Below are 16069 nucleotides of genomic sequence, written 5' to 3' on the forward strand. Positions count from 1 at the left end.
AACTATAGCTGTGTTCATTTCATCTCCGTTATCTATAGGAGTCTTTCCAGTGTAAAATTACACAAGTCTTGTTTTGGTAACAGAACTGTTTACACACCTTTTCATCCCACAGATAAGGTACAAAGCTAATATTTTTAGTGGTGATGGGATGACTGAAACAGTTAATTGAGATGCCTTGGAAATCAGTTCAATATGGTACATAAAGCAATAGGAGGGATGTTCTGGTAATGGAACACAGCCCTCTTTTTTCCACCAATAGGAAGGCGGAATCAGGTCCAACTCCCATTTTTCGGGACTATTTTATGGACAGCTGTGCCCAACCTGTAAGTCTTGTTTGTCATCTGTGTCAGAGAGTCCAGAGATTGTCTCATTTTTCAGCACAAGATAGCCCTGACCAACAGAGGTACATTGATTGAAATTATATCTGTGTTTTTTATTTAATTGTGGCTTTGTAGGAAATAAGGAAAACAAATCAAAGCAGACCTGATGTTACAATGCCTTATTTTAAATTTATTTTATAAATGTTAGGTTGTTACTTTATTTATGATTAAGATTAGTGTAGGGAGAGAATATCATTTTTGTTTACAATTGCATGTGTTCCTTCAAAATCAGAATTTACCACATTAAATTAGCTGTTCTTTCTGTAGATTTAAAAAGAATAAAAAATATATTTGTAGATCTTTCAAACCTAAATGCTTTTATTAATTATTAGTTAATGTCACACAGTAATAAAGAAATAGGCATTTAATTTTATTATGGATCACATCTAAATGTAATGTTTAATTGAATATAAATCTTGTTTGTTCTGTGATTATAATAAAAAAAATCTTATGAGAATTGCAGACTATGAGGTTTACGGTAAGTCATTTTACCGAAAACAGAAGTATTTTAGCACCTCATATTTAATTGTATTACTGAACTATTTGTAAAATACCGGTACTATTAAATATTTAATGTCATGTATAGATTTGTTAGTCAGATGAAAGTTGTCCCACTTTGCTACCTCCCATTGATTTATGTAAGTATTGATTACAGATAAACCAAACTTAATGACTATTCAGATAATTTATACAGTTTTTAGCCTGGATGAAAATTGTGAGCTGGACATAAAAAAAAAAAAATTGCGCTTCCTATTTTAAAGTAAATTTTACTATTCTAAACCAGAGTTTCAGGTTTTAATTTTGGGGAATTTTGGGGGGAAATTAATACATTTTTTTTATTATTATTTTTTTTTTGTTTGAGTCTCTTTTTGCCTTTAGTGTTCTTTTATATTAATTCCTAAACCTATTTTTAAAAACGAATTGCAAATAATTAAAACAGACAAATAAGGTCATAAAAAAAAAGGATTTTAAAAAATAATTTGCATACATTACGACGATAATAAATTAAGAAGTTCAACATGAGCCAATTTAGGACATAAGTGGCCTTGGTCTGTCTTAATAGTGTTTACTACATCAGGGGTATTTTTTATTATTAATTTCCTGTATTTATACAGCATATTTTTTCAGTGCTTGGAACTCTTGTACTCAAAGGTTATAATTTAATCTCTTGACAATAAATTTTGAGGTATTTATATATTTATGGGGGGAGTTACAGAAGTCAGTTAAACCGCCAGTACTGTTACTTGTTTTGTGAGAGCACCCAGGCAAAACGTCAGAACTGCATACACATACTTTAACTATTGGGAGTTAAGTACAGGACCCCAGAGCTGCAAGGGAAGCATGCTAACCCATCTACCAGTCTAACACAAGTACATATCCTGTCTCTAAAAGTTAACTTAATTCACAAACCAATAGTAAGACCTATCCTTTGTAGTTTTATGATTACATTGGCTCAATTTTTTTATGGTGGACCCAGGACAGCTGCTTTTTGATCATTTAGTTATATGAGCCTGATTTCTATTTTGTTTCACGTTTTAAGCCGTTTTCCCAATGTGCAGTATGTATGTTATTTATCAGTGATAGCCTCTGGATTCCATTGGTAATGTCTTCTCATTTTGCAGCAAAATGCAGACAGATTCCTACGTCATCCAAGTGAACGGCTCTGCAGTCCATCCTAAAGTCCTCGACGTCCATGTCAATATTCAGGGAACCAATGGCATCGAGAAGATGAAAAGCCGAAAACCAAGGTGGTCTGTCCGGGCATCAGAGATGTCCAAGAAAACATTTAACCCCATCAGAGCCATTGTGGACACCATGAAAGCCAAACCCAATCCCAACAAGCCAATGATTGCCCTGTCTATAGGTCAGTGACTGGAATTTCTTCTGTCATCTTCTTCCCAATCTCCTCTTAAAGGTTAAAGCCAGTTCCAGACAAGTGATGCTCTGGGAGCAGATTGCTAAGGCTAAATAGATTAAAATGCTATTTTTTAAAGACAGAGCACTGCAAATATGAATATTGTTGGTGTGTCAATAGGGTCTCTTTTTGTCAAAAGTTGATATGAGAGAGAAATCTTGCCAATAGAAGCCATTCATATTGCAGATGTTTTAGGTATAGGTAATAGAAATGGAGTATTTGGTTGCATTGCAATATTGAAACATTTTGATTCTTAGTTTTGTTTATGAGCTCCAATAAACAGTGGACAGCATCAACAATCTCAGAGTTCTTCACAATTACACAAGATCAACTTCCCTCGCTAGGAATCTTAAAGTGGACCTGAAGCCACCTTGTTTGTGTTTAGAGTGAACAGCCTATCTAATCCCCCCCTCTTTTGTGACTAATCATACTTGTAATTTGAGCTCTCAGCTGTGTCAGCACAGAAATTCGGCAATCCTTGGCAGCCTTAGCTTATTTGTAAACACAAGATGTTAACGCCTTGTCTGCTTCCATGAAAGCAGGAAGCAGACGCACTGCAGATTTATTGCAGGAGTTCTATGGGCTGCAACAAATGTTTTTCTGTAAAGGTTATTATGCTGTTGCTTATCTTTTAGAGCAGAGAGGAAGTTTCGGAGTTCAGGTGCACTTTAAAGGAGCACTATACCTGTAGGTACTTAAGTACTTAGAATATACCTGAGAAGCTCAGAAAGGGTGATCTGATCTTGTGTCTGTTGGCCAAGCAGATACCTTCCAGCACCTTCAGTTGAGCAGGTGAAACGTCCTGGTCCAATTACAATTCACTTACATTTCTCTCCTCGCTCCTGTGTTGGCAAAAACAGCAGTCAACATTTATGGAAAGGGTTGATAAGGTACATGCCTGAGGATGGTAAGACCATGTTTGCCTATCTGACCATCCTCTTATATCTGTGGCTGTCCTTGAATGAGAGATTTGCTGTGAGCAGGCTGAATTTCAATGCTGTAAATATGGAACACCGATGTCAAACTTGTCCTTGAGGGTCATATCCATGCCGGTGTTTACTGGGGACTGAGAATGGAGAAATGTGTTCTACTTGAGGAACACACCTTTCCTGATTCATTACCATAAATAATTTGAGTTGTGCCACAAATGTGTGAGGAGGACTTCCACCCTCGAGGACTGGAGTTCAATTTCCCTGATATAGAAGGATTACTTCTCTTTCTGTATTTACAAGATCAATCAATGGGGCAAGTGGAACACCCAATAAGGGCAAATAGGAGGTGCTGTACATGGAAGACGAGAGCTGTTGTACATAGAAGATGTGGACTGTTTTACATGGAAGATAGGAGCCACTATACATATGGGAGTTTGTGCACATGGAAGATGAACACTGTTGTACATGGAAGATTGGAGCTGTTGTACATGGAACATGGGAGCTGCTATACATGGAGAATGGGTGCTGTTGTACATGGAGGATGGGTGCTGTTGTACATGGAGGATGGGAACTGTTGTACATGGATGGGAGCTATTGTACATGGAGGATGGGAGCTGTTGTACATGGAGGACGTGAGCTTTTGTACATGGAGGATGGGTGCTGTTGTACATGGAGGATGGGAGCTGTTGTACATGGAAGATGGGTGCTGTTGTACATGGAGTGTTGGAGCCGTTGTACATGGAGGATGGGAGCTGTTGTACATGGAGGATGGGAGCTGTTGTACATGGAGGATGGGTGCTTTTGTACATGGAGGATGGGTGCTGTTGTACATGGAGTGTTGGAGCTGTTGTACATGGTGGATAGGAGCTGTTGTACATGGAAGATGGGAGCTGTTGTACATGGAGGATTAGTGTTGTTGTACATAGATGATGGGAGCTGTTGTACATGGAAGTTGGATTCTGTTGTACATGGAAGATGGGAGTTTGTATACATAGAAGATAGGAGCGACTGCACATGGTATGTTACATAATACATCCAACCATAGCCTGCCGTTGTATAGGGATAGTGACATCGGCATAGTTTTATGCTGTCACTGCCAGCCTATAGCTCTGTTTCCACATGGAGTAACAGACAGGATGTCTGCTGTGTGCTTTAATATATTGCCCCCAATGTGCCAACTGCTCTGATGAGCATCCAGCATTTATTATATAAGTTTTCCAGATAATGTTTCTTTAAATAAACTAAATAATACAATAGCTACAGTTTGTTTGTTTTTTAGTCTGATTGTTTGTAATCTTTCTTGCAGGAGATCCTACAGTATTTGGGAACCTTCCAACTGATGATGAGGTGTCCAGAGCAATGAAAGACGCCATTGATTCCCAGAAGTATAACGGATATGCTCCAAGTATAGGTAAGCTGCAGTACCATTATTATGATTGTTTAGTATTTATATAGCACCAACATCATCTGCAGTGTTTTACAGATTATATATAGTTATGTTACTAACTGTCCCTCAGAGGAACTCCCAATCTAATCCCTGCCATAGTCATATCGTAGTCTAGAGCCAATAGAGGAAAGCCAATGAACTTATCTGCATGTTTTTGTGGTATGGGAGGAAACTGGTGTGCCCGGAGGAAACCCACTCAGACACGGGGAGACCCAGGCCCGGATTTACATTACAGGAGCCTATAGGCACAGATGTCCTGGCACCCTAGACTTCTAAGGTGTCCCTTAGTATAAGGTAGCCAGAGGTTCCCTCAGTATTAGGTAGCTAGAGGTACTCCCGACTGAAGGGAGATCTGGTCAGTGGAATGCTGACACCTGGGTGCGTAACCTCTCATTTACTCTCTGCTTGGGACTCTGCATAGGGAAGGAGGGAGGGAGGCACTAGGAGAGGGGAGAGTTCATACTGAAGCCATGATGGGCCTAAACCAGGAAGTAAAAGCTAATCACTCCAATTGGGACACAAAGGGAAGCAGATCTTCCAGTCATTGATGCCCTTGTTGGGATTCCCATTCATCTTTAACACTGTCCATCACATTACAGAAACTGGGAAGGCGGTGGGAACAGTGAGGCTGGCATTGGTTGGCATTTCATCATGGCGTCCTTTTTACAAAGAGGTGCATTTCCTTCAAGAGCACTTTTCTTATATATTTTTTTTTCATTACTAGGTTATCAGTCAAGCCGAGAGGTGATCGCCAAGTACTATACGTGCCCTGAAGCTCCACTGGAAGCCAAAGTAAGTTAAATAATTGTGACAAGGACTTTTAATATGAAAAGGCAGACAAATAAAATAACAATTGATATTTTTGCTTTAGACCACTTCCCTACCACATTACATAAAGTAATGGCAAGCCAGTGAGCTCCACTCTGACAAGATATTCATTCTAGTGACCATGCCCTAGTTGCCATGTATGTACCCACCATCCATCAGCTCAGTTGTCCTTAGACAACCGAGAGCTCAGACTTGTGGTCAGGTGGTACCAGTAATATAACAGCAGAGCCCTCAACATTCCTAAAGTGATAGAGCTGCCATGATCAGGTTTTCATTTCCTACAAAAACACACTTATTGAATACTGTTGTTTAAATGCGGCATATTGTTTAGATGAAGCATAGATTCTCTTATCTGCCTATGTAAGTAACCAATACATTTTATCTGATTGCATTTTAGGATGTCATTCTCTCGAGTGGCTGTAGCCAAGCCATCGAACTTGCTCTGGCAGTTCTGGCCAATCCCGGACAGAATATCTTGGTACCACGGCCGGGCTTCTCTCTCTATAAGACGCTGGCCTTATCTCTGGGGGTGGAGGTGAAGCTCTATAATTTAATTGTGAGTATCTTCTTTTAGAGGCTTGGCCTTAACAATGGTTTTGACATGAGTGTAGTAATAGAGGCGTTTCATACCAGACTGCAGAAATTGCCACCCAAGGCCTGATTACACTAAAATGCCAAGAAATTGATTGAAGTCCGCACCACCTTGATCAATCACAGAGGCTTTATTGAGTATAAAGGTTAAAACATGCTGTATGGCAGAACAGACCGATGTTGCTCCTGCTCGTTTTCGAGCCACACAGCTTTCTAGGAATCTGAGAGATTTCATTCAGAGAAGGGGCCAAAATCTCATTCCCTGAAATGTTTCTGGAAATAAATCTGTGAGCCAAATGACGGCTCACCCTGCTGCCGATCAAGTCCCTGGCGGCATTAAATACTATTCCCCCTCTGAGTCGTAGCAATTTGGAGGGAGGAGTAATTCGGGGTCTGGCAATCACTGGAACCCAGAATTACTGTATTACTGAATTACATTACTGCTACAACTACGCCTAGTGCTTCTAACCCGGTGGCTGGCAGAAGCATGGGAATCTCCATTGGCCTGCAAAAGACCAATAGGAATCCTCAGCAACAGGAAAAATTCTCATCAGTTCAGGGTGGGGAGAATTGGTTTATTGCATCCTATTGCAAGCCCCATGCTCCTGCCGGCCTCTAGGCTGGTGTATTGCATCCTATTGAAAGACCCATGCTCCTGCCGGCCTCTGGGCTGAGTACATAGGGACGGCAATTGGCAGGCGGACAGGTGAGTACCGCTCACCATGGACGAGCATTGTGAAGCAGATGGTGCAGAACAGATGTTAGATGGACGGAGCACTTACCAAGCCCGCTTTGCATCTTCTCAAGTGGAAACTGAACCTAAGAGTTAGTCTATCTGCCGGTTGGAAAACATCACATTTGGGTTAACAGGTTCAGAGAAAATGACAAACAGGCATTACTTTCAGTGCAATCCTTGGTTTTCCTTCCTCAAAGCCTTTTAGTTGGATGATTATGGCTTTTTTGTAATCAGATCCAGATCAGATGCCAAATATAATTTGGCTGGTTCTCACTGGATCTGGTCTGAAGTGTTATATTATCATTATAGTTATGTGGCTGCATGCGGAGCAGAAAGGAAAAGCGAAGAAGGCCAAACGTTTTTATCACTAATGTCGCCCCATTGTGTTCACAGCCAGAGAAATCCTGGGAGATTGATCTGAAGCATATGGAGTCTATGGTGGATGATAAGACTGCCTGCATCATCATCAATAACCCATCCAATCCCTGCGGCTCTGTCTTCAGCAAGAAACACTTGCAGAAGATTCTTGCCGGTAAGTTCAGCTGTAATCCAATTCATCAGAGAATCAGGACTCAGCATATCTAGAGATGAGCGTAATGGAGTAATTACGATTTCGCGTAATTAGTGTAATTACGTTTATGGCCGTAAGTACATAATCGTAATGAAGAAGGATTTCGTGAAATTTCGCGTATGCGTAATTTTCGCGTAATTTTCGCATTGCAATGGGTATTATGAAATTAATGCGTATGGTCATGCTCCCGAAGCGGAAAAGTTGACGCATGTATCAATGTTAGGTAGCCGCCGACTTTAAGGGTTAATAGCAAAGCCCCCTTAAATGCTAAGAGCCTCAAATTTGGAGAATATATTAAGGAGATCCGGAGGAATAAGAGGAAATTTTTTTTTTTCAAAAAGACCTTATAGTTTTTGAGAAAATCGATGTTAAAGTTTCAAAGGAAAAATGTAAACATTTAAAAACCCGCCGAATTTAATGGTTAATAGCAAAGCCTGCCTAAAGTTTAGGAACACCAAATTCCCAGGGTATATTAAGGGGATCAGTGGGAATAAGAGGAAAAATTTTTTTTTCAAAAAGACCTTATAGTTTTTGAGAAAATCGATATTTAAGTTTCAAGGGCGAAAATGTCTTTTAAATGCAGAAAATGTCAGTTTTTTTTGCACAGGTAACAATAGTGTATTATTTTCATAGATTCCCCCAAGTGGGAAGAGTTTTACTTACTTCGTTCTGAGTGTGGGAAATATTATAAAAAAAAACGACGTGGGGTCCCCCCTCCCAGACCTCTTTAACCCCTTGTCCCCCATGCAGGCTGGGATAGCCAGAATGCGGAGCACCGGCCGCGTGGAGCTCCGCACCCTGACTATACCAGCCCGCATGGTCCATGGATTGGGGGGTCTCGGAAGGGGAGGGGCAGCCAAGCTTTCCCCTCCCCCTCCGAGCCCTTGTCCAATCCAAGGACAAGGGGCTCTTCTCCACCTCCGATGGGCGGTGGAGGTGGAGGCCGCGATTTCCTGGGGGGGAGGTTCATGGTGGAATCTGGGAGTCCCCTTTAAAAAGGGGTCCCCCAGATGCCCACCCCCCCTCCCAGGAGAAATGAGTATAGAGGTACTTGTACCCCTTACCCATTTCCTTTAAGAGTTAAAAGTAAATAAACACACAAACACTTAGAAAAAGTATTTTAATTGAACAAAAAACATAACCACGAAAAAAGTCCTTTAATATTCTTAATTAACCATTAATACTTACCTGTCCCTTTAAATAAATGATCCCTCGAAATAGCCTCGGAAATGTTCTATCAGTTACAATGTAACAAAGTTATTACAATGTAACAACTTTGTTACATTGTAACTACGCCGCACCCGACGTCACTCGCCGCCGCCGCATACGCGTCTGCGCTGCACACATTCCCGACAGAGCTCTGAGCTATATAGCGCAGAGCTCTGAGAAGCATCTTTGTATTTTGGCTCCAAGGAGCCCCATTGGTCCTTAGCAGACCAATGGGGCTCCTTGGAGCCAAAATACAAAGATGCTTCTCAGAGCTCTGAGCTATATAGCTCAGAGCTCTGTCGGGTCCGTGCAGGACGCTAAATCCCCGCAGCTCCCGCTGCCCACCCCGCCCACATCTGTCACCCACATGGGTGACATGTGGGAGAGGCGGGGAGGGCAGCGGAGCCGGCGGGGACTTAGCGTCCTGCACGGACCCGACAGAGCTCTGAGCTATATAGCTCAGAGCTCTCTAAGCATCTTTGTATTTTGGCTCCAAGGAGCCCCATTGGTCCTTAGCAGACCAATGGGGTTCCTTTTGATTTGAAGGAACCCCATTGGTCTGCTAAGGACCAATGGGGCTCCTTGGAGCCAAAATACAAAGATGCTTCTCAGAGCTCTGAGCTATATAGCTCAGAGCTCTGTCGGGAATGTGTGCAGCGTAGTTACAATGTAACAAAGTTGTTACATTGTAATAACTTTGTTACATTGTAACTGATAGAACATTTCCGAGGCTATTTCGAGGGATCATTTATTTAAAGGGACAGGTAAGTATTAATGGTTAATTAAGAATATTAAAGGACTTTTTTCGTGGTTATGTTTTTTGTTCAATTAAAATACTTTTTCTAAGTGTTTGTGTGTTTATTTACTTTTAACTCTTAAAGGAAATGGGTAAGGGGTACAAGTACCTCTATACTCATTTCTCCTGGGAGGGGGGGTGGGCATCTGGGGGACCCCTTTTTAAAGGGGACTCCCAGATTCCACCATGAACCTCCCCCCCAGGAAATCGCGGCCTCCACCTCCACCGCCCATCGGAGGTGGAGAAGAGCCCCTTGTCCTTGGATTGGACAAGGGCTCGGAGGGGGAGGGGAAAGCTTGGCTGCCCCTCCCCTTCCGAGACCCCCCAATCCATGGACCATGCGGGCTGGTATAGTCAGGGTGCGGAGCCCCACGCGGCCGGTGCTCCGCATTCTGGCTATCCCAGCCTGCATGGGGGACAAGGGGTTAAAGAGGTCTGGGAGGGGGGACCCCACGTCGTTTTTTTTTAATATTTCCCACACTCAGAACGAAGTAAGTAAAACTCTTCCCACTTGGGGGAATCTATGAAAATAATACACTATTGTTACCTGTGCAAAAAAAACTGACATTTTCTGCATTTTAAAGACATTTTCGCCCTTGAAACTTAAAAATCGATTTTCTCAAAAACTATAAGGTCTTTTTGAAAAAATTTTTTTCCTCTTATTCCCACTGATCCCCTTAATATACCCTGGGAATTTGGTGTTCCTAAACTTTAAGCAGGCTTTGCTATTAACCGTTAAAGTCGGCGGGTTTTTAAATGTTTACATTTTTCCTTTGAAACTTTAACATCGATTTTCTCAAAAACTATAAGGTCTTTTCGAAAAAAAAAATTTTCCTCTTATTCCTCCTGATCTCCTTAATATATTCTCTAAATTTGAGGCTCTTAGCATTTAAGGGGGCTTTGCTATTAACCCTTAAAGTCGGCGGCTTTTTTATATTATACGGAGCGTTACGGTTTAACGCGAAATTACGGTAGCGTTTAATGCGAAATTACGGCATGAACGAAACGCGAAATTACGCGTTGAAAATTACGCTTACGGTATTTTCAATTACGATTTTAATGGCAATTACGCTACTGTAATTTCGCATCGTAATCGCAAATTTCGCATGCGTAATTTTAGTAATGCGAAATTAAGAAAATTTCAGCTCAACTCTAAGCATATCATGGCTCTTCAGTATTTGAAGATCGTTCCCACTCGGCGACGTGTAAAATAGTAGGGTATTAGAGTTATGTGACACAATGTAATGATCAGTCTACCATTGCAACACCTAAAGTGGATTTGAGCTCAGAACTTCCTCTATTACAATGTATAAAAATCATGAAAAAAAAGCTCTAAAAATTTAACGGATGAACTTTCAGGGAGCAGCAGTCTGTGAGTCACAGCTACTGATAAGCCTAATTACACTCTGATATAGCTAAACAAACACACACAGCTCAGTGCAGTGGATTTCCACACCATTTCTATGTGGAATGAAAACTTTTTAGTCCGTTCTATGCTAGAGCTCGGATCCACTTTAAGTAAAGATAAACACTGTTTAGTAGGGCAATAGGTTGGACCACACCTGTTGCATTTGTATAATGTGTTCTGATCTGTGAACCTCACTAGTTGTTTCATAGCTTCTGAGGGATCAGCTCAGACAATTATAGTTAGAGGTGCTCACATACGTTTTAACAAATTTGTGGCACTATTTACTAGAAGAAGTGGGAGTTTAGATAATAGAATAATTCTGCGCTCCTCACTGATCCTTCCACAGTAATATGCTTTCTTTGTTGGATCGCTGTGCAAATAGTGCGTGCCACACTCACTTACAATAATATCAAAACAGCAGAGCGCTCAACAACTCTCAAATCTATTACAATATTCAAGTTCCTTTCAGACTAATGGCCATAAAGTCCTTCCATTAGTACAAGACACTTCTATGTCTCCCGCAATCTTTATGCAATCCGATATTCCATCACATGTCAACAATATAAGCTCACCAGATGGGATGGCTAATCAATCAAGATCAGCAAAACACGTGTTTGGCCCAGCCTGTAAAACTTTTCCTTTATCTGTTGTCGCTCTTCTTATACTCATTAATCATGTGGAGAAAATAAACTTCAATAGTGTGATACTGTTAAATAAATGAGCATCTACTTTTCACCAGTGCTCCCCTATTGACCAATACTATCACCAGCGTGTCTCCACCACCTTAGTAGGTAAGCCTCTCACCAGATTCTGTGGCCGACCCCTCACAGACCAGCAGTTCAGCATATATCTTATAAGTCTTTGCCTCCGGCGTTAAATGTTCTAAAACTCAAACAACGCTTGACATAGCATAACTCCGTTTATTTAAAAAAAGCATTAAAAAGTAGTGCACTCACATGTATTCCATAAAATATGCGCATGTAAAAAGTATCTCTCCCCTCGAGGTCTTAGCGTCTCACCGGCTCTCCAGGCCACGCCTGGAGGGGTGAGGGGTCGGCCACAGAATCTGGTGAGAGGCTTACCTACTAAGGTGGTGGAGACACGCTGGTGATAGTATTGGTCAATAGGGGAGCACTGGTGAAAAGTAGATGCTCATTTATTTAACAGTATCACACTATTGAAGTTTATTTTCTCCACATGATTAATGAGTATAAGAAGAGCGACAACAGATAAAGGAAGAGTTTTACAGGCTGGGCCAAACACGTGTTTTGCTGATCTTGATTGATTAGCCATCCCTTCTGGTGAGCTTATATTGTTTACATGTGATGGAATATCGGATTGCATAAAGATTGCGGGAGACATAGAAGTGTCTTGTACTAATGGAAGGACTTTATGGCCATTAGTCTGAAAGGAACTTGAATATTGTAATAGATTTGAGAGTTGTTGAGCGCTCTGCTGTTTTGATATTATAAGAAGTGGGAGTTGTCACACAAAATGCATTGTACTTGGGCCTAAATGAAATATGTGTTAAGACTGTTGTAGCCTCAGGAGGTAGGTGGATAGTGAATAGATAGTTGAAATTTCACTGCTAATTATTGTACTGGGGAGTGACCAACACTGGTGACCATTGGTGCAGTATAACCAGATTCCTGAGTGGGAACGTGATCCTACCTTCTTCTTTTGCTCTTTTTATGAGGTCCTTTGGACCCCATTTATGAATTTTCACTGAAGGGTCCCTTCAGGATTTTGTAGAATCCCATTTTTCCTGTCCTCAGGACCTACATGGTTTACCCTCAAGCCACAAAGTTCCATGGAGGTTCCAAATACAGGATATGAGAAAAAATCATAACAATGGAAACACAGACAGTCGTAAAAATTCTTACTTTTCTACTCAAATTGAAATATATTTGTCTGACGGGGATTTTACTTCTAACTTCTTATCAGTAAGTTGGATTACATTTTCAAGAACATTTAAAAGCAAAAAAAAAAATGATTGTCTTTCTATCTTGTCCATCATGATCACTTCCCTAAAGTGGCCGTTTTGACTTTTTTCAGTGGCCTCCAGGCAATGTGTCCCCATCCTGGCTGACGAGATCTATGGAGACATGGTGAGTTTAGGAGTCAGTCTGGGTACTTGGAATCTAATGTCTTAATCTCCTGAGAAATTACAGTGCAAGATGTGTTATTACTTAACAAAGTACAATTTCTCTTCTGTTAATGTTGGTGGCTGCTGGCCGACACCATGCCAATTTGTGGTCCAGGTGCTGGACTAGGCATCAGGCATACTAAGCATTAACCTAGAGGTGCCAGTGTGCTGAAAGGTGACCTTCACTGGTTCACATACTAACGTTCACCATCCTGTACCCATACTAACGCCCCCCCAGCCCGCCCATCCACCAAAGAATGGGGATAGAGAGAACACTTGTAGTGTGGTTCATCAGGCAAACTCTCAATCTCGTCTGGATTTCCGTGATCAGTGGAGTTTAGGATAGCAGAATTTCTCTGTGCTTATGGGTTCCAGAGATGCAACCCTGCTCTTTGGTGTTCTAAGTTGTCGGTATTCACTGCTTTCTCCCTGCTAGAAGCCAACAGCTAATGTTAGCCCCGCCCTTTCCTGCCTCTCACCCGATCCAGATGTCACCATGACTTGGCAGATTCTGTACATGTTTGATGTTATCTTTTTGTGGCCTCGATGTTCTATCTCTGCTCTTCTAAACACTCTCAGATGTTTCTGCATATTTACGGCACACAACGGGAACAGAATAACTTCACGCCAGCCACAAAATATTAACTCCTCTTTACGCAACGTAAGGACCAGACAACAATTTCACAACCAATCCAGCATACGGTGTATTTGTTTATTTCCAGTTGTATTTGAGGCCATTACAGAGTGGGCACATACAATATATTAAATAAATGGTTTAGTTCATAGCTAAACAGACGTATGTAAGCTATCAGGCCATTACTGACAAGGAAAGTTACACACATTCCACTCTACAGGGAAATAGGTGAAATGGCCAACTAAGTGCCACGTATTAACGTGTGTGTGTGTGTGTGTGTGTGTGTGTGTGTGTGTGTGTGTGTGTGTGTGTGTGTGTGTGTGTGTGTGGTGTGTGGTGTGTGGTGTGTGGTGTGTGGTGTGTGGTGTGTGGTGTGTGGTGTGTGGTGTGTGGTGTGTGGTGTGTGGTGTGTGGTGTGTGGTGTGTGGTGTGTGGTGTGTGGTGTGTGTGGTGTGTGTGGTGTGTGTGGTGTGTGTGGTGTGTGTGGTGTGTGTGGTGTGTGTGGTGTGTGTGGTGTGTGTGGTGTGTGTGGTGTGTGTGGTGTGTGTGGTGTGTGTGGTGTGTGTGGTGTGTGTGGTGTGTGTGGTGTGTGTGGTGTGTGTGGTGTGTGTGTGGTGTGTGTGTGGTGTGTGTGGTGTGTGTGTGTGGTGTGTGTGTGGTGTGTGTGTGGTGTGTGTGTGGTGTGTGTGTGGTGTGTGTGGTGTGTGTGTGGTGTGTGTGTGGTGTGTGTGTGGTGTGTGTGTGGTGTGTGTGTGGTGTGTGTGTGGTGTGTGTGTGGTGTGTGTGTGGTGTGTGTGTGTTACTCTTTTTTTTCTTTTGTTCTGAAATATTTAGCATATTTCACTTTTTTTCTGCAAATCTCAAGAGGGGAGAACATTTTAAATGTTCCAAATGTAACACATTTTTATTTCTTTTTTTTTTTTCAATTACATATTTTTGGACAGAATTAACATGAACCAACAGTCTTATCAGTTTACAGGTTCAGATCAATCAATTAATCAATCAATCAATCAATCAATCAATCCATTAATCAATCAATCAATCAATCCATTAATCAATCCTGCAACAGTCATACTAACAAGACCAACTCTAAACTTCCAAACCATAGTTCTCTGATTATCATCTCTAAGGTTTTACATTAAAATGAACCCGAGCTGAAAATAAACTTATGAGATAAACAATTGTATTTATCCTCCTACTCGTATAAATGACCTTTTTAGATATCCCATTGTTTTCTATTTTATTTAAACATTTACAAAGTGGATTGAATGTTTTGTTGCCTCTGCTCAGTGGCAGACTAATGAGTGTCCCAGAGTTAGAAAAAGGTCAATAGTTCATGTATTTTATCTCCCTCTGCTCTCAGAAGTTGTATTCTGCCAGGAAAACATTTATAGCTGTATATTCCTTATCAGTGATGTTTACTATATTCCTGACAAAGTACCGACAACACAGAAACTGTCACTTCCATGCCTAGAAATTTACTATTTTAGGCACCAAAATAAAACAAGTAAAACAGCCTGGTTATTAATGTTTTGCATTAAAGTGGCACATACACATCATCATGTCACATGTCGCCTCAGGTACACTTTAAGGGGATCAATATATTTTATTTCAAATGTTTAGTTGCTAGTTTGCTTCATTTTAAGACTATTTTTTACTATTTTTACTGAACATACTAATAATACATAAAAGTACAATAAAACAAAATATACTGATAGTAGAAATAAAAGCCATATATAAGCCATATATCATATAGCCATATATTGCAAAGAAGTCTGGGGGTGTAGATATTAATATATATTCTATTTTCTTAAGAATGAGAGAGGATTTTGTTAGGCAAGTACATGGTATTGTACAAGCAATTACCGTATATTTAGCACAGACAGCCTGTCAGACCTACTTGGGCAGTGATCCGTTGGGCAGTCTGTGGCAAAAACAGTTCCTTGTACAATACGCTGTACAGGTAGTCCCCGACTTATAAACGCCCGACTTACAAACGACCTGCCGTTACGAATGGCATGGATTCAGTGTCTCCATGGGAACAAGGAAAAAAATCAATTTTAAAAAAATTCAAATAAAAAATGTCTTAAAGAGACTCCGTAACAAGAATTGCATGCTGTTTTTTATCATCCTACAAGTTCCAAAAGCTATTCTAATGTGTTCTGGCTTACTGCAGCACTTTGTACTATCACAGTCTCTGTAATAAATCAATGTATCTTTCCCTTGTCAGACTTGTCAGCCTGTGTCTGGAAGGCTGCCAAGTTCTTCAGTGTTGTGGTTCTGCTATGCACTCCCCCCCTCAGGGGGGAAAGAAACACACAAATGATCTCTTGAGATTCAAAAGGAAGGCTGTATACAGCCTGCTTGTGTATGGATGTATTTTCTATGTGTGGACATACTGTACATCAACCTACTTCCTGTTTTGGTGGCCATTTTGTTTGTTTATAAACAAACTTTTTAAAGCTGATTTTAACCA

General features: G+C 41.0%; 1 protein-coding gene across 2 annotated transcripts in view; it reads left to right on the forward strand.

Annotated features, from left to right (window-relative positions):
• Positions 1-343: 343 nt before the first annotated feature.
• Positions 344-16069, forward strand: part of TAT (tyrosine aminotransferase) — a 28015-nt gene continuing 12289 nt past the window's right edge. The window contains exons 1-7 of one of the 2 annotated variants that reach the window (XM_068261635.1): positions 344-403; positions 2003-2244; positions 4534-4638; positions 5399-5466; positions 5900-6058; positions 7223-7361; positions 12869-12921. In XM_068261635.1, coding sequence (XP_068117736.1) covers positions 2007-2244; positions 4534-4638; positions 5399-5466; positions 5900-6058; positions 7223-7361; positions 12869-12921 — 762 coding nt within the window. In that variant the 5' untranslated portion in view covers positions 344-403; positions 2003-2006. Of the gene's footprint in view, positions 404-1640; positions 1751-2002; positions 2245-4533; positions 4639-5398; positions 5467-5899; positions 6059-7222; positions 7362-12868; positions 12922-16069 lie in introns of those variants that run through there. The other variant, XM_068261636.1, reaches the window with a different exon arrangement.

The sequence above is a fragment of the Hyperolius riggenbachi genome, chromosome 11 (genome assembly GCF_040937935.1).
Source record: "Hyperolius riggenbachi isolate aHypRig1 chromosome 11, aHypRig1.pri, whole genome shotgun sequence".
In the NCBI taxonomy this organism is placed as follows: Eukaryota; Metazoa; Chordata; class Amphibia; order Anura; family Hyperoliidae; genus Hyperolius; species Hyperolius riggenbachi.